At 28.0% G+C, this 22917-nt stretch overlaps 1 protein-coding gene across 3 annotated transcripts in view; it reads right to left on the bottom strand.

The window, feature by feature from the left end:
* Nucleotides 1–8333: 8333 nt before the first annotated feature.
* LOC142320467 (proton-coupled amino acid transporter-like protein pathetic) overlaps nt 8334–22917 on the bottom strand; it is a 182134-nt gene continuing 167550 nt past the window's right edge. For 2 of the 3 annotated variants that reach the window (XM_075358278.1, XM_075358277.1), the window contains 4 exons: nt 19814–20089; nt 16388–16563; nt 13081–13247; nt 8334–8876 (listed from right to left, as the gene is read on the bottom strand). In XM_075358278.1, the coding sequence (XP_075214393.1) occupies nt 8632–8876; nt 13081–13247; nt 16388–16563; nt 19814–20089 (864 nt within the window). In that variant the 3' untranslated portion in view covers nt 8334–8631. The remainder of the gene's footprint in view (nt 8877–13080; nt 13248–16387; nt 16564–19813; nt 20090–22917) is intronic. The other variant, XM_075358276.1, reaches the window with a different exon arrangement.

The following is a 22917-nucleotide window of genomic DNA, read 5'->3' as shown; positions in this document are numbered from 1 at the left end:
TCACACACTCATAAAGAAATCACCCAAGGAATGCAGCATGTAGTTTTTCATTGAGAGTTGTGCTGTATGGCTTCTGGCACCCTTCTCCTGAAACCACCCTTTCACTATATTCCAGTTGCGATATCTCAACTTTCATAACAAGAAGGTTTCCACCATACAGTTAAAATAAATATTTGGTGTTCACTGTCATCACCCTCGAAAATGTAGGACATAATAATTCCCTGTGTTGAAATGGTACACCACACAACAACCTTCGGACTAGCGGCTGCTTATGTTATTGGTGTGGATTTGTAGACATCCGATATCAGAAATTTTGTTTGTTATATCCATTTAGTGAGAATTTTGCTTCATCATTCACGATAAGGAACTTCTCAGGTCATCAGGTGCGTGTTTGTGTGTGAGATAAAGCTGCATAATCTGTTGCCAACAGTCGACGGAAAGCGCTTTGTACATAACAGTTAATGACTGTAAAATTTTCAGTTTATACAAATGAAAATGCAGATCATTATGTAAAATTTTTTCCGCATTTCTATACAGCAAATTCAAGTGTTGTTTTGCCACACTGATGGACATGGACTCCTCGCACAGGTTGTTCTCATTCGCTCTATATTTTCAGGCGACCAGATGGTGTTTCAACACGTATGGGTTTTATTCTGTATGGATCTAGTCTTATGTCTTACCTCTTGATTGATTATTTTTCTTGAATGTGCAACCCCATGTTTGTTGATCATCACTAAATGTCTCACAAAACTTTCACTGTATGGGTACAATCAAATTTGCTTAATACAATCTGTGTTCTGCATAAAACCAAACCATCACTGTTAACAATCTACCGCAACCCACATAAGCAGTATCGCCAACTCAGAACGGGTAAAATTAAATATTGTATGCTATACAGTAAAGTGAAATTTGTTATACCAATTTTCATTTTTACTGTTGCATAAAAGGTGTTTGTTTTTATTTATTGATTATTTGTAATTTTTTTCTTTTTTTTTTGACTATGGTGAAGAAAAATGTGTACTGTTAAGTTTCCTAGAATAAGACTGTGTTTATGATGATATCAAAAAATAATCATCGAAACTTAATTTGATAGGATATAATTATGTAAATCTGTATTATTTTATTTTATCTACAAAATTCTATATTAATTTGTTACTAGTATTTGTATTTATTTTACTTAATTAAGGTTGCGTCTATGTGTGTAGAGTAATAAACATTAGTCTGATTAAATTAAATGAGTATTAATGAATTATTTGTCAATTTATTTACATTATAAAATATTCCTGTATAACAAATTAGGTCTTATAAACAAATTATCTTTTGTTAGTATATATATCATATAAATTAGATTAATAACCTTGTCATATTACTTTGTATTTAGAAGTTAAATAAAAAAACTGTCTTATATATATATATATATATAGATATAAAATTTGTTTCTTGTTGTGGATAATTATCTTTCCCAGCTCTAGCGATATATCCTCTTATACAGAATTTCAACTAAAAGAGCCCCATCAGTTAGTTTAGTCTGTAAATAATAGTTTATTACCAAAAATTTACATGATAATTTACAGGTGTTGAAAATGACGTACAGATTATTCCTATAAACAATTATTTTAATTAACCCCATAGAAAGAATCCTGATTTAGTCAGATCAGATGTTGGTGGTCACAATCCTTTAGAAATGATTCTTCCTCTGAAAAACTTTTGTAGCATCAGGGCCAGGTAAACAGCCAGTTAGTCTGTGCCCCAGCTTGGAGTAAAAAAATCAATGGGTGCAAAATTGCCAAAACGAAATGAAAAAAAAAATCGCAACTTCTCTGAATTAATTAGAAAATTTTCTGAAAAAAATTCTAAAATACAATAAACGTATTTTAAACCAATTTGATATTTTACTTAATAGGAAATGTGTATGTGTTTGTGCGTGCGCGCATGTGTATGTATATAAATATATAAACTTTTGAACTGACGGTGGTTTTGGAGTCTGGGGAATGTGAAATGCGAAGATATGTTAAAATTTTTCGAAGTTGAATCATGGTACCCATCACAATAGGTAGCTTTCTTATGAAATCTACCCAACATTGTGGAGGAAAAACAGAAAATACCTGAAATGTACTATCTATTATTACTTGCAACAGTAAATAATTCCGATATTGTTAATTTTCATTAACAAGTTTATATTAATTACAGATTTAATAGGTAAGTATTATTCATCTAAACAATAACAATAATTATTACCTGCAAAGGAATAAAAATATTTAAATTTATTATTTTTTTTTAATATATCTACTTTTCAATAAGAAAAAATAATTTTTTTAAATTTTAACAGACGTTCTGAATATCTTTATATTGTGAAAATTTGTGTCTGCATTGCTTCCTTAAATAAGGCAGTATGTATATTTTCTTTGATTATCCATAAAATAATAGTTAGGGGACCACTAACGTTTAAAATAAAAGTTATAAAAAACATTACTGCTAGATTCTTTAATGCAATAAATCGATTTTAAGTCTATTTTTTAAAAATACATTGAAACAAATCTTATTTAATGCACTGATTGTAAGTGGTTGAGTACATCATAAATAAATTGAAATAATGAAAGATAGAGTAATTGTTATCTATATTGTTAATTTATCGCTTAGTTATAAATTGTTTTTATAACCGCATAAAAAAAATTTATTTCCAAATTTCAATTAAGATATTTTGTGAAAAAAGAAAAGAAACAAACAATTTTTATTATGTAAAATTCAATGAAAAAGTCTCTTTTAATTTTTTTTTTTGTTTTGTCATCGAGTGTGTTAAGTAACTGTAGCAAATTTTTGCTACAGCAAATTTTTGAAACATTATAATATACTAATAAATGTAATTGTAAAAGCCGTAATAATAAGCATGTTAAACTTGGAACAGAGAAAATTTTAATTTTTCACATCTTCACTGTAGTAAAAGGTTAAATAAAGACTGGTAAATAAAAGAACAACTTCATTACAGCATCATAAAAAATGTAAAAAAACAAAATTTAATTATTGATCAAAAATATTTCATTTATTGTGGTAATTAATTGTACTATTTATACAGTAGTTATAACAAAAAAAAATCTATAAAATTATATAATAAAAAACTAATGTAACCATACTCAATGTGAAGAAACTTTCATAAAAGGAAGAAAATCATTGTGTTGAAAAATGATTAATAAATGAATCATCAATAAATAAATAAAAAATGAATTTAATTGAACATAAAACATTTTCATTACATAAAATGCATATCCTGACCCTGTAGGGGAAGACACCCTCCATATGGCAGATATCCAAAGTAGTTTTCTCATTAAATGATAAATTATGTTAATTATTAGTAAAAAAACATAAAATAAATAAATTTAAAATTTCAGTAACATTGCCAAATACGAGTATAAACTAATTCCATGTTCAATCACAGATATTAAATTTATTCTATTAAATAATTCAGATTATTGAAGAAAGAAATACAATTTCTTGTAAAGATCTATTTAACAGTAAAACAAAATTCAATCAGTGTGTAATAAACTTAAGATGAGTTCAGGTTGGACACCAAAAACTTAGTTGCTGCAGAAAAAACTGCTGACAGATTTGTAATATTTGCTGTTCACAATAGTTTATAGTCAGATTTTCTTGTAATTAGCCTGCATTTTGAAAAATATTATTGAATTACATAATAACAAATATTTCATTAAAATATTGAACATTTTCTATATACATTCATGTATTTAAATGTAGTTTACTGTAATTATTCATTGTACTTTTGTTACTATAGTTGCTGACGAAAATGTATGTTTCCTTATTTGTTCCAGTAAAAGTAAATAATTTTATTCATTACTACGATACAGACGTATTCAGTAGTCACTACACTTTGGTATCATAGGTGCTCACAAAAATGTATGTTTGCATTGTCACGTTTGAGAGATTTTATAATTATTTAGGGCAAGTGGTTTTAGATACAGCATAGCCCCTGAATCAGGATTTTTTAATATGGAGATGTCATGTCATTCAGAGGGGATATATCTATACACAGGTGGTGTCTTAAAGAGGTTGTGCTATTTAATAGATTGTATTCCATAAAACGAATATAAAAGCTCAACATACTAAGTCAGTGTTTTAAAAATTTCTAAGAGTTGAACTCTTGATTATTTACTGTTAGTTATTACTCCTCATTTTATATGCCTACACACATTTTTACACGTACATGGATGAGCATACTTATTTTAAATACATATACTTTCTATATAGTTTACATTAAAGAACACATACAGAAGTAAGTCATGCCAAATTTACTGTTATAATGAATGAAGGTGGTCTCGTAAACTTTTATGTAAAATCAAATTTTTGGGGGAATTTAAAAACATTCAAGTTACATGATATAATATCACTAATCTTTTACTAGCAAATGTGTTTTCTGAAAATAAAGACTGTCTGAACTATGCACAATTCTTGAGCTAGCAAGTGGACACTGTATCATAGCATATTATCCATATACAGTACTGTTCATCTTATTGCCCAGAAACTTGGTTACTACATCTTTAAAGGCTACCCAGGCTTCTTTTACTACTACTTCCATTTGTTTTTCAAAATTACCATCTTTGAGATGTTTTCTACTGTCAAAATCAATTAAGATACCCTCTTTTAGTTTGGCGCTTGATAAGACTGGAAATTTGTCCTTACCTTCTTTGGGGTAGGGCTTTGACAGATTGCTTCATCAAGCCTAACTTGATATGCAGAGGTGGAAGGAAAACGTTATTCGGATAACCATTCGTTGACATTTTACATTCCAGGTTTTAATGAATCTATTGTCCAGAGAACGACGATGCCGAACATACGTTGTTCATATGTCCAAGATGGGCCGTTAACAGAGGTCAAATAGTAATTAATGGTCTTACACCAGAAAATCTCATAAACTGGTTGGGGTACAACAATGAGAACTGGGAATGGTTCTGCAGGTTCGCCGGGGAGGTCCTGCGGGCTAAAGAGGATGAAGACAGAAGAATGGGAGTATAAACAGTAGGGTAGGGCGGACAGTCACTCCATGGAGGGCCTTGGTGTGCGGGTACCTGAGAAGGGGGTGAACTCCAGGGGAGTTTGAGTTTGGGTTAAAATAAAAGACCAAGTCCCGGTCGGCGGGGTCGTCCCTAGAGCCTAGGCTCTTTGTGGGGTCGGCGCTGTCGATTAGAGGCCAAAGGCGTAAAGACCGAGTCCCGGTTCGCTGCTGAGGCGCTGGGGGACGGCATAGCCGGACCTTGGCTCTAAAGCGGGGGATTAGAGGCAGGCAATGTAAAACAAAAGATCAGAGACCGGGGAGGCCAACCTGCCGTGCCGGACGTATAGCCGGCTGGTAGGGGACGCCTCCTTTGAGAGTAAAAGGACACTCTCCCCGACTGAGTATACTTAATTGGATATCCGGTCGGGGAGAGTAGGGGGGAACAAAAAAAAAAAGGTTTTAATGAAGCTTTTTTTGGCCGATCTATCCTCATCCAGTGATTTTCTCTGTCTCCGCTAGCCGATTTACACAAAAAACAAGAAAATTCTGTGTATCCTTCTTGTTGTCCTATAAGTATCGATATTATTTTTAGAGCGCCGCACGTAATCCACTTATGATTGTCATATTTAATTTTATTGAGAACGAATTCCAAATTATCGTAACTCTCTTTTTAATGGACAGAATGTCCAACGGGTATTGACGGATATGTAGAACGTGAAGGAAGACAACTTTGTTATCTTCCTTCAGAATTTTAATATTTAAAATTTTTTACAATTTATACAATTTTATTTTATATATTTTTTTTTACAATTTTTAATATTTTTGTTTCTTTTGGACGAATCTATGAACAGTCTACAATCGGCACTTTTGTACAGATTGTTAAATCGTGTCAAAAGTCCACGAACATCAGTAAAGAAGATTAATTCTCTTTCTTCCGAAAAATATGAAAGAAAATACTTTTCGCTAAACCTGAACCACGAAAGTGAGGCGCCAGCTGCTAGCAGGTTTTTCTCTTTAAGCCTCGAACCAAGTAATTCTGAACTTTCTTTGGTCAGATGTAAGTTTAGAAATAAATTATTTAGTTCAAACCGTGAATAAAGCTGTGGTACACAGCTATCTCCAGGTTCGTACTCTTCAATATTATCTTCATTTAAATTACTGGTAGAACAATCTAGTTCAGGTAAATTTTCTGATTGAATTGGTACTGGTAGGTCTGGACCATGAGGAATCAGGCGTAAAGCTGATGACATATTTGGATAGACGATTATTTTTATATTCCTCAAATTAAAACTGTAAATATCAGTCGAAAAAAGTAACAATCATTGGTGTGATTACGTGGTTCTCTCCACACCATTGAAGCTCCAAATCTGAACGCTTCTTGTTCACCCTTTGACCACCATCTAAGTCTTCAACACATGTGTAGCAAATGTAGTGGGTACCAAAGTTTTGTCATGATCTCCTATATTCATTTCGAAATACCTGAAGTGCACTTGTGGAGTAAAACTTGATATTTATTTTTACTTCTTTGTACAAAGTAAAGGAAGAATTTTGATCGTGAAAATTTTGGGCATCTATGGATATTGGGAAATATCCATTTTGGGCATCTCCCGATCCATTTTGACTAGTTTCGGCGTGACGTCTATATGTACGTACGTATCTTGCATAACTCAAAAACGTTTAGCCGAAAGATGTTGAAATTTTGGATTTAGGACTATTGTAACATCTTGTGCATCTTTCCTTTTGATTGCAATCGGCTGAACCAATTGCCAAAAAAAGTCCAAAATTAAAAAAAAAATTGAATTACTTTGCAGTAATAAGCCCTCATTGAGAGCTTTTTAATGATATATTATAAGTGGTACTTATTTTCATTGGTTCTAAAGTTATAGCCAAATTAAATTTTAATTAATGAAATATTTGGATTTTACAAGGGGAAGGCAAATCGGTTCGAATCAGACTTTATCTCTTTTTTTTAAATACTTTTTTATTTTTTTATTTAAATATATATTGATTTACTAATGATTATTAACCTGTGATAAAAACAAAATTCACGATAAATAATTCATTAATAGTAAATAATAATAATTCATTAACAGTAAAAAAAAAAAAATTGAAAAAATTAAGAAGTTATTAATGAAATAAAATTTTATTTACTTTTCATTAAAAAAAAAAATGTGTATATGTAATTTAATAGGCATACAAGGAAGTCATGTGTCCACTCAGATTTTTTGCTTTTAACTCGCCACAAATGTTACAAAAAGAATCTGCAGAATTTTTGCAGCCTCTTGAAGCCATTTTGAAAACTGAAAATTTGCTTTATGCATGAAAATAGATTTTCCACCAACAAATACGCGTTTGATCATGGAGGATGAAGAAAACTCAATTTATGCACGCTGCTGATAGTTGAAACGGCACTAATATTAGTTGCACGGTCCATGGGTGGTGCGGATGGCTGCCAATAAACATGTTAAGTATTGTTCCCCCCTCCGCTTGAATCTTCAAACGACTCAACTGTTTAGCTATAAGAATGCATAGTATAAGCCAAAAAAGTGAATACAATACAGTAATTTATTATAAAAAAGAAGTTTTATGTCTGTTTTATAGCATCACATTTTCTTATTTTTAACTTTTTCCAAATATTGAAATTTGCGATTTTCGAAAACTCCTGACGATGGAAAAAATGAACGTTATTTATGGATTCAGCGCAAAAAAATACATCGAAATCAATTATTATACGTTAAAAAACATTCCATAGCCCAAATTTTATGATGCTTGTGTTTGGTTAACCATAAATGACTGGCACCCCTTGGTGTCACATGCTTTGGGAAACACTGCTCTAAACAAGTGCTAATAGCTAAAATATTTGACTGAATTAAAAATTTTAAAAAAGTAGTATGAATCATTCACATGCATAATAAAACTGTGATGGTCTTTTTATACCAAATTTAAAATTATTACATAGATTGACTGTATTAAAGGATTTCCCATGTCATTAACAATAGCACTCTATTAGAAACATAACTGAAAAAGTTATGTTGCAGTAGCTGTTTTTGTAGCTCCTAAAATATTTACTGATGCTTTTTGTCTATGAAAGGAAAAATTTTGAAAGAGTTAAATTTTGTACACTAGGTTGAACAAAAAAATGAGAACTTTAAGCTAGGTAGAAATTGATCACAGAAGAAGGTAGGTTTCGCTGTGTAAATCAGAAGTAGTAACATGGAGACTGGTAAGATCAGATCAGATTACTTATTAGCTACAAACTAACTGACTGTTTTCATAATGAAATCACAAAAAAGTTCTTGTATTTCGTAATAAATAATTTAATATAGTTTTTACTGTTTAAAATGGTATTTTATAAATTGATACATAACTTAAAAAGAATAATTTTCCTTAATTACATCACTTTTTAACAATACAAGTTAAATTGTTTTGTTCAATAATTATAATATAACTTATCCGGTAAATAAAATTAACTTTAGCCGATAATTAAAAATAATTCTAGACAAATGTTTATTTTTATCTTACATAATCGAACTTATCACTGATTATTATAACTAATGACAGACCATTTCTTAAGTTACTTAATAAAATACAGTATAATTTGTACAATTATAACTAATATTAATAAATCACAGTTTATATTCTTTAATAATTTCAATAATACTTGTAATACTTCCAGTTACCATTGCAATTAATGATATTATTAATAATAGTATATTTTTCCATAATTTCCAGTTATAGCGTCCTAAACCATCTTCCCAGTAAAGTACTGTTTCCATTATTGCTGGTATTGTTACACCGAGTGTTGCAAATCCAATTGCACCAATTAGTGAAATAACTGGGGCTAGATTTGGCACAGCCACTGCTATAAGGACTACAAAAAAACAAAACAAAAATAAAATTCACAAAAGACCCATATAGTATGAAGAATATCTTTAAAGTAAAGACCGCTGGGAAATTTCTCTTTATGGTTGGTGAACCTGTGTAGTTCATTGTAATGCTAGTAATGTACACATTGCATTGGTGTCTGTAAGTTGTCGCGTTGTAGTATCTTTGATTATGTGTGAGTTATTACGTCATAAAATGGATAGGATAAGTTTTTTAAACCATCAAAACGTTAAGCCGGCTGAAATTTATAGGCAGTTTTGGTATAGTGCTGATTGATTTCATGCCACATGGAACTATAAACACAGAACCTACTGCAAAACTCTACGTAAGTTACGGCACGCCATTCAAAATCGGCGACATGGGCGGATGACCAACGCGTTGTACAGATGTCAAATGTTGCAGGTCTGAAACATGAGAACATTTGGACGGGAAATTTACGATCATCCACCATACAGTTTGGACTTAGCTCCTTCTGATTACCAATTGTTAGGGAAATTAGAAGAATTTTTGAGTAGTACGTAATTCGCTGGTGACGATGAACTTAAAAATGCTGTTAATCAGTGGCTAAATGGACTGGCGACAGAAGAATACAACGAGGGTATATTGAATCTGATGTATCTCTACGATGTCTTAATTCATGTGGTGAATATGTACAGAAGTAGTATGAGGTATGTAGTTAAGAGAAATAGAAAATATTTATAAAGTTTTCAGAATCAATTTTTTTACAATGAAATTATCTTTACTTTAGAGATAACTTCTAGTAGTTATTTGAACTGTACTGTAACTGACAAGTGACTGTAAAAATAAAAAGAACTGTAATTAAAATTAATTATTTTGGAGACAATTACAGGTTATCATTTAGTGACATGCCAACTCTAATTTCTAGTTAAAGATATAAATAACAAATCTAATAATCTGGAATTAAGCACTTCCAACTCAGTTAATCCAGACAAGCTTAACTGCTTTATTTTAAAAAAATAAATAAATGAATGAAAATCCTTGAAAAATCTCTTGGGAGTGCTTTTCACTTGATTTAATTATTAAAATGTCATTTATTTGTTAAATCATCTTTCTAGAAATTACTTATTTCATAAATGTACCACTGCTGAACTTCAAGGGAGATTAATTAAATCTCAGAAATTATTGTTGTCCAGCTAACAAAAACAGACACCTGAATTTGAGGTGTTATAATTTCATAACATAGTTATTTATAAAATATAATAAATAAGTACATCAAATTGGCCTGTTCTTAGATTTTACCTACCAATTATTCATTAAGAATTTATTAAACATGGAAAAATATATTTTTTTTCCTTTTTTGGTACATTCAATTTCTGAACTCTGTGATTTTTATAACAATTCTCTAAATATGTAGTTAACATATGGTAAAATACGGTCATTTATCTTATTTTTTGGTTCATAATTGAATTGATTATGTGCCAAAAAAGTTATACCTCCATTTTCAGTTGTATTAAAATAATATTTTTTTACAAAAGTGAACAGTTTCATAATTGAAATCCAGTTATAAGCTTATGACTGAAACTATATTAATATATATCAACAAATCTAGAAAGGGATATTTAAATATTTTTTCATAGTTTCCAAAATTGGCTAGATAGAAAATAAGTAACTCCAAACTGCACACTTTTTGCAGCTTCTTTAGTGTAACTGCAGTTTTATGTTAACAGTTGTAGCCTTATAGGCAATAATCAGCTGTTGTTTAATATATGAAAATACTGGCATCCATAATCAATTATGGCAGTATTTTTCTTCTTCTACAAGAAGAGAAACATTTTAAAAAATATGAGGAGAGTTTATAAGAGTACTAATTACAGTTCTGTTACTAGTTTTTATTAAAAAAAATTAACCATTTTAACTAAAATTGATATTTAAGTAAAATACAGGTATTTTTAATAAAAACAAAAGTTTTTTTTTAATATTAATCTTGACCAGTTATTTTGTTTTACATACTTTTTATTTTAATCTCTGAACTTTTGAAATTATAAATTGAACCAAGTATTAAAAAATATAGTGGTTTTAGTATCTTAGAATGTTTTTTCAGTTGCTTTGTATCTCTTTTGTTTAAGTGTCAGTGTTCTATAAAAGGAGAACAGCAGGGTCTGAAGATACTGACAATAATGAGTGTAGAAACATTTTGATGAGTTATTAAAAAGCATTGTAATAATAGAATTTGGTTGAATTTACCAACTTTTTTCAAAAGTATATAATTTAAGTAATTTATTATCACCGACTATCATTATTATTATTGTTTATAATTGAGCTGTTGGTTGAAGTAAATATATAATTCGGTTAGATATCAGAACTATGTTTTGTTTGGAATAGTATAAAATATTATTTTTCTTATAATGATTCAGTTTGTTAAGTAGCATTAGTTTTTATCAATTGTGTTTTTATTTTGAGTTGTTTAATATACAATGAGCAAGAAAACATTAAAAACCTTGTTATCTATCCTATGTATATCAATAAATATTGTGTAGGACCTACTGTTTTTAATTAGACAAGATATATTTTTCAGTTGTTTAAATTAATTACTACTTGAAACACAAATGTGAATATTAATCTGTTTTAAAATTATCAAATAGATTTTTAATATGGGTGAATATAATCGCTGTAGTCATTTTATACATAAAATTACCGATGAAAAAGTACTGTTATCAAATGATAATACCAATTTTAATATGTAATAGAAATGATTAATGAAAAAAGAAATTAAAATTATTTGATGAATTATTGTGAGAAATATCATACAAATTATGGATAATGGGCTTTTAGAATCAGTTTCTTATACTTCCATCACTGAACCAAAGGCTACATTGGTATAACAATGCCAGTAATAGACTAATGAATTTTAGCAAATTATTGTTCTTAATAATTTTACACAGACTTTACGACCACATGTCCAAATTAATAATTTTCTTTATTTGTTATAAAACTATTTACCACTTTTAAATAACATTAAGATATGATAACTGGAGATTTCATTTTTTAAAGACAGTCACTGTTTCCAAAATAATCACTGAAGTGATTTGGCTTTAGAAAATGTAATTCCATGTAAAATTGCAAAGATGAAAGTTAGATTTAATATAAAAAAATATATTTTACACACTTGTTTTTTGTTGAGGTTATTGACCTTATAAATTTTTACATCAAATAAGGACATAAAAATAATTTTTTCCTTAAATGCAGTGCAGTTATTTCTGTTTGAAAAGCTAATTATACCTTAATTACCATAAAATACAATAAAAAACAACAGCTTTATTTTGGTTTTATTATATTTTTATACCTCGGTTATAAAATTAAATTCAAATTCAGGTGTTTACTTTCATAAACCAGAAAGATTGGAACTATCACCCCTTTCTGTGATAAAAATGTTTTTTCACCTCATGACAGAACAAAAGCTGAATTCATGGAATAAAATTTAATTTTCCATTTTATATTTATAAGTGGAAAGTTTATAAGTGGAAATACACAATAATGGGTTGATTATTTCTTTCTTAGAAAACTAAACTATATTGATCATTTAAAAATATTATCGTACTGTTATCTTATTGAACAAATCCACTAAAAAAACACGATTCGGTACAGAATAAAATTATATAATGAAGCTTTCTATTTTCTTAGTAAGTAAGAAATTAAAGAATTTAGTGTATCTTAAAAAATTTTATTATTAAATTGAAAATTAAATACATTATTGCAATACAGATCTAGTTTTTGTAGTCTCAATATTTTCCCTTTAATTAAAATAGTTTTATAACCAACAAACATTTTAAAAATTTAGGAAATGGATTATTTCACAAAAATTATTGAAAAAATATCTTATTTTAAAAACTATCAAGATTTTTAAAAATATGTGGAGTTTATAAGAGTACTTTTAATTACAGTTCTGTTACTAGTTTTTATTAAAAAAAATTAACCATTTTTATTAATATTTTCTAACATTTTATGTAATAATTTTTTCAAATAAAAATTGTGGATGTGGGAAATATACAAAATAGTTTTCAGTAGCATGGCAGAAAAAAAAGATGGTGCACTATATTATTTCCGTTTAAAGTCTTCCTTGCTAATATAGATCTTTTTCAGTACGGCAATAGCGATTAATGTAAGAGAGCCATCAGCAAAGTAATTTATACTGCTTTTAAAAAATAGAAAAAAGTATATTATATACTTACTTGACCCTATAATAAGTAGTCCTCTTATTGTATAGTAAGCTCTGTCTTCACAAGATGTATATCTATGTTTTACATTGTTCCACACAACTTCTATTGAAGCTGTTAATTGTAAAGTATATGTAAAAAATATAGCAAGACCGACACAGATTTTGACGGCTTCAGCTAACCTGAAATAAATAATGATTCATTAAGCATTAGTAAAGCAATATGTGTTTTTGTTTTATATTTGTAATAAATAATTTATTGAAGTTTATCACACCTACAGAATTTTGATAAATTATTAATTATTATAATACAAACTCTTTCTTTTTTCCCCCGTTATCAATATTTCAGTGCACGTTGCTGATTCTGTTAAACATATTAATATATAAATCACGGTATTATTAATTTTTAATTACATAAATTAATCTTTCTACTCACACTTAAAGAAATTAAAAGCTTCAAATGGCATGTAATATAAAACGTATTATGAATAAAACTAATTAAAGAAAATGATATACCACTTAACTTCATAACTCACTAATAGAGCATTTTCAGACCTGTGTTTACATGAACTTTTTTCATTATTTTCATTAATAGAATGAGCTCAGAAAGCTACTATGTGAATCACTCTGCGTATGACTGTGTAATATAAAATTAAGTTGTTTAATTTTCTTCAGTTTGTCATTGAAAGTTTATATTCTAGTTTTTTTTTATACTTTTTAATCAATATTATTTTTTATTTAATAACAATTTTCATCGGCAGAAGGATCAACAATAGGGTTAAGTTGTGTAGCGCCACAATTACTTATAGAATACAGAAAATAAATTATAGGTCATAATATTAAAAATACATATAAAATAAAACTACGGTTCTGATATTTTTGTAATTTAAAATAAGCAGATTAATTTTCAACAACATAATAATTAATAAATTAAATAGTTTCTGCAAACATATAATAAATTCTTTAGAAATAGAAGCAGTGCAGTAAATGTTTTAGGTTAGCATAAAACGTAAAAATACGTGTAAATTGAAGTTTATAAAAGACCTATATTACTAAGTACAGTTAATTGTAACTTGATACATCCATTTATAAAAAAAAATTGCAACCTACAGTAACACAGTTAATAGAGTATAAAGTATACAGTTAGTTATACTGATCAAGTAAGAAACTGTGGAAGTAGTATGGAACAAGCAAGTAAAGAATGTAATGAGATATATCATTAGCAATGGATATAACAATAATTATAAATTAATTAAACAGTGTAATTGAATTTAAATCTAATGTACAGTAGATAAGAACACAACAATAAAATAAATAAAATATTATAGCTACATACTCTTCATGTAAAATAAACTCATGGCAAATTCAAAACAGAAATAAAAAAAATAAATATAGTAATTAATAAAAAATAGATCTTCACCGAATAACTAAAATGAAAAGGATTTAAAAAATAAAACTGGATGAAAAAGGATGTGATAAAAGTTAACATACAGAATTGAAGTTTTAAAAAAGTATATCAGAATATGTACAATTAAGCAAGTAAACATTCAAATCAGACTATTCAGATCATATTAAAAACAATTTTTTTTGTAATTCAGAAATTTATCCATATCAGAAATTATTAGCAAATTTAGAAATCAAGCACTTAAAAAAATAATTATATAGATATTAAACATATAAATAATAATATAATAAATTAAAAAATAAGATTTACAAATGATGGCTAGATAAAATCAATAATACAGAAATATAATTTAAAATTAATAAATTTCAGTTCTCAACTCCCCCCAATACAAAAATAGTTAAAATCATTTGTGATTAGAGAAAGAATGTTGTAAATTTTCTTCATTATTTTAATCAGTCTATATTATTACATTACTTTGATGAAGTTGTCTATACTGTTGTCTATACAGTAAGTTGTCTATACTGTTTGTCTATACTGTTGGCTAACAAAAAATAAAACAAGTATGTAAAGTTTTATTGATTAATAATTCAGAACTATCTAGTTGATACTTCAAGCTGAACTATATGGTGTTCCTTTTGGTACCATAACACATTTATTATCTGGAACCATTTAATCCTAAAAATGTAAAAAAAGGTATACATAATGACAATAATTAATGTAAGATTATCACAGGTAGTTGTTTTATTTGTTTAATTATTAGGTCTATTATTGTGAGAAAATTATTACTTAATTTGATACTAGTTTACAATATTAGAATTATCAATAAATAAAAACACTTAATATTTAATCAAATTGAACTAAAGTGGAAGACATGAAAATAGACAGACACAGAATTACATCAACTTTCTGCCATAACTTTGCTATTTGTTGACCGATTTAAAAAAAAATAAGATGTCATTTTGTTCAAAATAAAAGACTTAATATTTTTTTAAAAATAACATAAATTTTGATAAAAGTAATATTTATGGAGATTGAAAAATAAAAATGGCCGCCATTTTGTAATTTGCAATGGTATTTAAGTCCTGATGTTTTGCTAATTTTAAAACTTTATTACAAAGACGCTTACAAAATATTAATATGATTCCTCTATCCGATCTTGAGGTATAAATTTTTATATAAAAATAAAATGGCGGACAGGGGGAGAATGAAGGAGAAATTGCCATTTTTCCTAAGGATATTTTTTGATTAGTTTTACAAGTAGAATCTGAAAAAGTACAGCCAGCCTACCATTTTAACCCACTGGGTTGGTCTAATGGTCCAAATCAGCTGATTTGGAAGTCAAGAGTTCTAGCGTTGGTCCTAGTAAAGCCAGTTATTTTTACATGGATTTGAATAATAAATGAGGATACCGGTGTTCTTTGGTGGTTGGGTTTCTATTAACCACACATCACAGGAATGGTCGAACTGAGAATGTACAAGACTACACTTCATTTACACTCATACATATCATCCTCATTCATCCTCTAGTAGTATTATCTAAATGGTAGTTACCGGAGGCTAAACAGGAAAAAGAAAGCCTACCATTTTAGAAACACTCTGTATATAATACAGTAACTTAATACTAAGGAAAACACTCCTATCTTGTCTTATGTTTACAAACTGCTTTTAATTGCCTAATTTAATTTAACACCTTAAGATTTGTTAATTAAAATAATTTTTGATTATTTTTCCTGTAAATCAATATCTATATCACCTTCTTTCCTTTTATATTTTTCTAAAAATAAAAGGTTAACTGTATTCTAAATGCAAAACATTGTGTCCAATTTGTAAAACAATTTTGAATACATAAGTTTGTCAATTTTATTACCCGTTTATTTTAAGCATAACAAACAACGATTAATCAATAAAATTAGTTTACCAATCATGTGGTAAATTAAACGTAATGCTTCCTGCTGCTCCATCACCATATTTCAGGTAACCAAAAAATCCAATTACTATAAAAAAACCTACTACTACACTCATTGATATGTTCAAAACTCCTGGGCAACCAAGAAAGTGATGTGGAGTCTTCATTGCATTTTCAATTGGCATAATCTGAAAAATAATACTAATGTAAAATCTTTTCAAATTTGTAGTTGTTATTAACAATCATATACTAAATATCTTGTCTCAGTTTTGTAATATAAATTAATCAAAATACTACACATATTGGGCTAAATATTAATAAATAACATGACTTCAGTACAAATTAAACAAATAGCATTTTTTTAAATATTTATTTTTATTTCAATTCTAGTAAGAGAAGAACTTCAAAATATTAAAAGCGCATACAAATGTTGATAAATTACAAGCTGAATCAAGTAGACAAATGACAGAACCATCTAAGATCCTCAATACATATTATAATACTATTCAATATACAAAAAGGCTTTTTTTTTTTAAGAATTGCATATTAGAAACTATTGATGAAAAAATCCAATTTATATCATATTAAATCTTGACTTTTCATATCGTTTCAATACATTTCAAAAAAATTTGTAGAATCACCCAAAATAACACATAAAATATTGCTCTTTTGTTTTTTTCTATGTAAACAGTGTTATTTTAATAACATTTCTACAGAATGTATATTGTTTCATAAATTCAAAAAACAATGAAAAAGTGTTCTAAAAAGCAAAATTAGTTCTATTAAAATGGGTTGGAACCTCATCCAATAGTTAGATAAGAGTACATTTGTTTCATAGTGTTCAAGAAAGATCATGATATGCAGTTGAAGACATGAAAACCTCTCCTTTTTTATATTTGTCTAATTTTCACTGTTCTTCTGTAACCCTAATTTTTCAAATCTTTGATTCTTTGTCGTTCTAGCTTTCATCTTAGCAAATTTCATTTAAATTCAGTGCTTACTTCATAGAAATCTTTGCAAATAATTTCTGAACCTTTATTGTTTAAACACCAACCTTTGACAACTCAGCTGGTATCTACTAACTGATTATTTTGTTATATTTCAACGGAAATTAAAATAGATTGCATCTGTCAGTATTATGCTTTTTCTCAATAGATAATAAATGTTCTTCACTCATAAGAACTGAAGTTAAAAGTTAAACTAAAAAATCTTATTCCAAAAGAATTTGTTGAAGAAAACTATGTTACATAGTTTTTTAAATGTTTAACAACTCTGGTTATTTAAATTTTTTTTTTAAATAATGGATTGATAAACTATTGTAACGTTGTTGTCAGTTTTGAATGTTAATGATCAAGATTTTACTATATATTGTTATATTGGTAATTTAACTTGTCTTAATGCCTCATTTTGAAACATTTTTTTACCATATGAAAGATATCAACATAGGACCACTCCCCCAAATGGACAAAAAGTTTCATATGAATCTCATGAAAATTATTTGTTTTAAATATTATAAAAATCACCAGGCTTAAAATTATTAAGTGTACAAATAGCGCAGCATACAATAATAAACACTCAAATGTATAGTTTAATATTACTCACTGAAAGTTAGGGTTGCCATGAGTGAGGAAAAAAATGTATGCAGATTATTTTTTTAAAAAAATGCAATGACTGACCAGATCAAATTTTTTAATTAAATGTCATAAAACTCAGTGACGGATTTACCATAAAGCAAAACAAGCAGCTGCTTGAGGCCTCACTTTGACAGGGGCCTCGAAGTAAAAAATTTTGAAAAATAAAATTAACAAAAAAATAAAGAATATATTTATAATACTTTATGTATTACTTTTATAACATATGTATAATTGTAATTGCTATCTTCAATTATGTAAAAGCTTCATTTATATTTATAGCGTAGATTATAATGTCAGTATATTTTAAAATTAGTTTGTCATGCAAACCATTTTTTCCCACGCGTCATTTCCATGTGTAACAAAAAGATGGCGCCTTGGTCAAACTGGTCTTTGTCTAAACCAGCAGAGATTCTTGAAGCATCTTGTTTCGTTGCTTAAGTCAAAGATACAAGGTATGTATTCGAATCACACTATTTTAAAATTCAAACGAAAAATTAAGATCAATAAAATTCATTAAAAAATGCATCAAGTTGTGTCTGATTATTTCTGTTATCATAACCTATATGTTTATCAAATGAAATTTTGTAGGATAATAGGCAATTGGAACTTCCGGGGGGCCTCATTGGGGGGAGGGGGCCTCAAAAATATCGATTTGCTTGGGGCCTCGTCCAAGGTAAATCCGGCACTTATAAAACTTTCATAATACTTTCAAAATGAGTGCAAAGATAATTGAAAACAATTTTAATTGTTTTTAAAAATATTTTTTAATAAAACTGGTTTAGTTTGTCTTTGCAAAAGTTTGTATTTTTAAACGAACATCATTATCAACCATCATGGACAAAATAATTGCCAAATTACCTTGTTTAATTTATTATAATATTAACTTTGTCATTTATTTTTACATTTTTTAGCTATTTAATTTATAAAATAGGAAATTTTACTTTATACAAAATAAAATTTGAACTATAGAGAAATATTTTGATTAAAAATACCAAATCTTTTCGAAAAAAAGTTAAAAGATCAAAAATTGGGATTCTATCATATATCTTGGCTAAAATTATAGGTATTATAATATTATAGGTGTGCATCAGAAGGTTAAATTGGCACAAAGAGGTGTGACACTAACAGATATATGGCAGTCAACTGTTTTAATTGACCAAGCAGAATGACGTCCTTCATCTGTTTGTGATTTAATAGCACAGCTACAGTCATAAATGTTTTCCAGTTATGAAATTTTGTGAGGTTTTCTGCTGATTGGCGAGTGATGTATGTATAATGAATTTTACACAAATTTTAATGATCATTTCTATTTAATATCACAGCAATTATGCATATGTCATTTTTTGTGTTTTATTCCATCTTTAAGTCTAAAATTTGCCTATGAGGCTGTCCTCTTCTAGTGTTGTATAGAATTGTATCTTTCTCAACATAATAATTATTATTAAATACTATTTCTTACTTCAGTATTCAGTAAAACTATTTTTATTGCTTTTCTCTTTCGACCCTGTTAGATTTACAAAAAGTATTCATGTTTGTTATTTAGAAAACAGTGTTAATACACAGTAAAATTGTTCTTGGGACTCATTAAATGTTACAAAATTAATTACAGTTGACAGTTTTGTTCTGCAGTTTATCAAAATTTTCACTTAAAAAGTTTAATTTTATTGTAGAGGTCAATTTGTAAATTCATTACAAAATGAGAGAATTGTAGAACTACTTACATTATATGCTTTTATATTGTAGGGTAACTAATTAGTGACAGCCATAATGATCAATAACTTAGCATAGATTTAATAATACTTACTGTTCCAATACCTTCCATGCCAAGAAGTAAAACACTTAAAAATAGTGGTAGTTCTGTTACAGGTGCAGTGAATTTTCTAGATGAAATTGGAGGCAAATCTTGAGTGATATAGTACAATGTTATGATAAGTCCCACTATTAGCAGACCATTTGCTAATGCACTAAATGGCACTAAATACTTCATATGTCTGATTTGTCCATAAGGCAGCAAAAATATTGTCAAGAATAATATGTAATAACGAATGTTGATATGGTAGTGTAACTGATGTTCTAGTACCTACAAAATTAAAGTATTTTAATTAAATAGCACAATAAAATCAGTGGTGTGTATGTATATATATATATATATATATATATATATATATATATATACATACACACCACTGATTATATATATATATATATATATATATATATATTCAGTTCAGTGGATTCCAGACAATTTGACCACTTCATTACTAGGACTATATGCCCGTATTAAACAAGTTACATTATTAAATTATTTTTGTAGTCACATCATTAATAAAAAAATCAAAGATTGATAAGAAAAGTGGTGAGTGTCTTTTATAGTCGGTAAAATACAAAGATATGAACTTAATGTCTTTTACTTCATAAAATTATTGAAAAAATAGTTTGACTAACCTGTTTTGTCATCTTCTTTTCATTACCTGTGTTTACAAATTTGACACAGACTCACAGTTCTGTTAATGACCATCATAGAAAATAGTACCTTATTGCATAGAGTACTACTGAAATCCATCAATGAATTTTTATGCATCTTGTGGAGATCGGTTTATCTTTTTCATCTTCAAGTTCATCCAGTTTTTTTGAGTAATCTTTTGATCTCATCATCACTTCTACGCAACTTGAAAGAATTACGTACTGTGCAGACCAGTTCATACAAGTATTTTTCTCCTAGTGGTTAAGAAGTTACATCCCTCTCCATAATGTTTAAATATGACTTAATCACTAATAAATTAATGTTATTTTATGAGTAAAGTAGTGAAAAATATGAACTAGTGAGCCTTATAAATGGATTTTGGGCTATTTTAAAACTGCCCAAATAAAATGACTGCACCAAGCCAGTAGTCCTAGTATATACGCATATATATATATATATATATATATATATATATATATATATCTCACTGACCACTTAATTTTATATCTACTGTATATATGTATATATAGTTTTGTTTTTAAGAAGTAAGAATATACTTAGGTTAATAACTAATTTTTTTTCAGTGAAGATATTTTTGGAGTTACCTCTTTGTCATTAGTTATTTTGATAAAAACATACAATTCTAAACTTCACCAATCAGTGTAGTTAAATTCAAAATATTATTTAAAATTTCATACAGCCATGTTACTTTGTCAAAAAACATGTAGTTGACAACGAACTGAAGTTTGAGGCACCACCAAAATATTTTCTTCAATGCAAATCAGAAATTCATAAGGATTCATAAAGACAAGGATAAGTTAATCTGTTTGTATTTCTACTCTGTCAAGTCAAATGTTGACTTCTAGTTCAGAATGTTAATGGTTTAAAAAATCTATCTGACTTTTTTTTCATATTGGTAAATTATGTAACTGTCATACTTTATGTTTTTCAAAAACCTGGAAAGAAAACAATTGTTTTAATCTGCCTTTTTTTTGAGTGAGTTTTTATGTCTATTCATAAGGGCTTTTGTTAAATTGATTTATTTTGTTGGGAGGCGTAATAAGATGAATAATTTATAAATTTATATTTTATACAATATTTAGCAGAAACCTAGGATTTTTTTTATTACCTCCGATACAACTTTTGCAAGATCAGCTGATTTTCAAAATTGAGAGTTTTAAGACATTGATAGTTCTTATACAGGCAGTTCCTTTTATGAGGATTTGAATGCTAGATTGTGGATACTGGTTTTGGTGGTTGGGTTTAAATTAACCACATGTTTCAAGAGTGGTTGATATGAGTCTGTTCCAGACTATACGTTTACTAGTACATTTACACTTATATTGCATTAAAAATGCAGCTATGTCAGGCCTGGCAAGTCGGTAGCAGCAACTGCATTTGCCTACACACACAGGCACGTGCACGTGCACACATAGAGAGAGAAGTCTATAACTTAATATCATTGTTGTATTTTATTGCAAATGTTATATCAAATAATTGAAACAAAAAAGAAAATTTAAATACTTTATAAGAATTTTCAAACTGTGATATTCTTAGACTGAATGAGGCTCAAAATAAAATAACTGCAGTGTTAAAAATCAGTAAATAAAATATTGCTGTTAAGCCATTTACTACTGCCTGTGCTTCTTTGTACAAAAAGGTCAAGATCAAACTTAAATATGATAATAAGACAGGATTGCTAATTACTGAGCCAGTCAGTGCATCATACAATGACCATAGCACTAATCATTTTGATTCTTAAAATCAACAAATTGCTTTCAGTTCATTTTTTTCATTATACAACTTCAGATGGAAATAAAAAAATTCAAAACAGATTTTCCTGCAATTTATCATGTTTCCAAAACATTAATAAAGACTGTTTCACATGAATCATATGAGGTACAGATCGCTGTAACTGTTACAGTAATTTGATGACTGTTTATCCTAAATGTTTCCAACTTAACCATCATCTTCAACTAATTCATAACCATATTAGAACCATTTGTACTTTTTATAAACTGATTGTTCCAGCACATTACACTCAATAAAAGTTACTTACAACATTTTCATCAGATTTATGCATTTAACTCATTTTTTATGCAATTTATTGTGAACTCTTTGATCTTATTATGAAATCACTGAATGTAACCAACTTATTTGCTCGAGTATAAAATTTAAACTGCACTCCAGAGTGATTGCATATGTAGACTGATATTAAGGACAAATACACCAATATCATAAAAAAATTTAATCTGGACATTTCCTGCCTAAAGAATTTTTATCAAACCTCATATAATGTATTTATATGAAATATAAATTAATCCTATTATAATTATTCTCTATATTAATTATGTACATGTATTCTCTTATGTAATATTGTACTAAAATGAATCATAGAAATAGAGTAAGTTGAATAAAATATAAAAATAATATATAAAATTATC

Source organism: Lycorma delicatula, chromosome 2 (genome assembly GCF_047948215.1).
Source record: "Lycorma delicatula isolate Av1 chromosome 2, ASM4794821v1, whole genome shotgun sequence".
In the NCBI taxonomy this organism is placed as follows: Eukaryota; Metazoa; Arthropoda; class Insecta; order Hemiptera; family Fulgoridae; genus Lycorma; species Lycorma delicatula.
The sequence above is the reverse complement of the archived record's forward strand: the minus strand, read 5'-3'. Positions and strand labels throughout refer to the sequence as shown.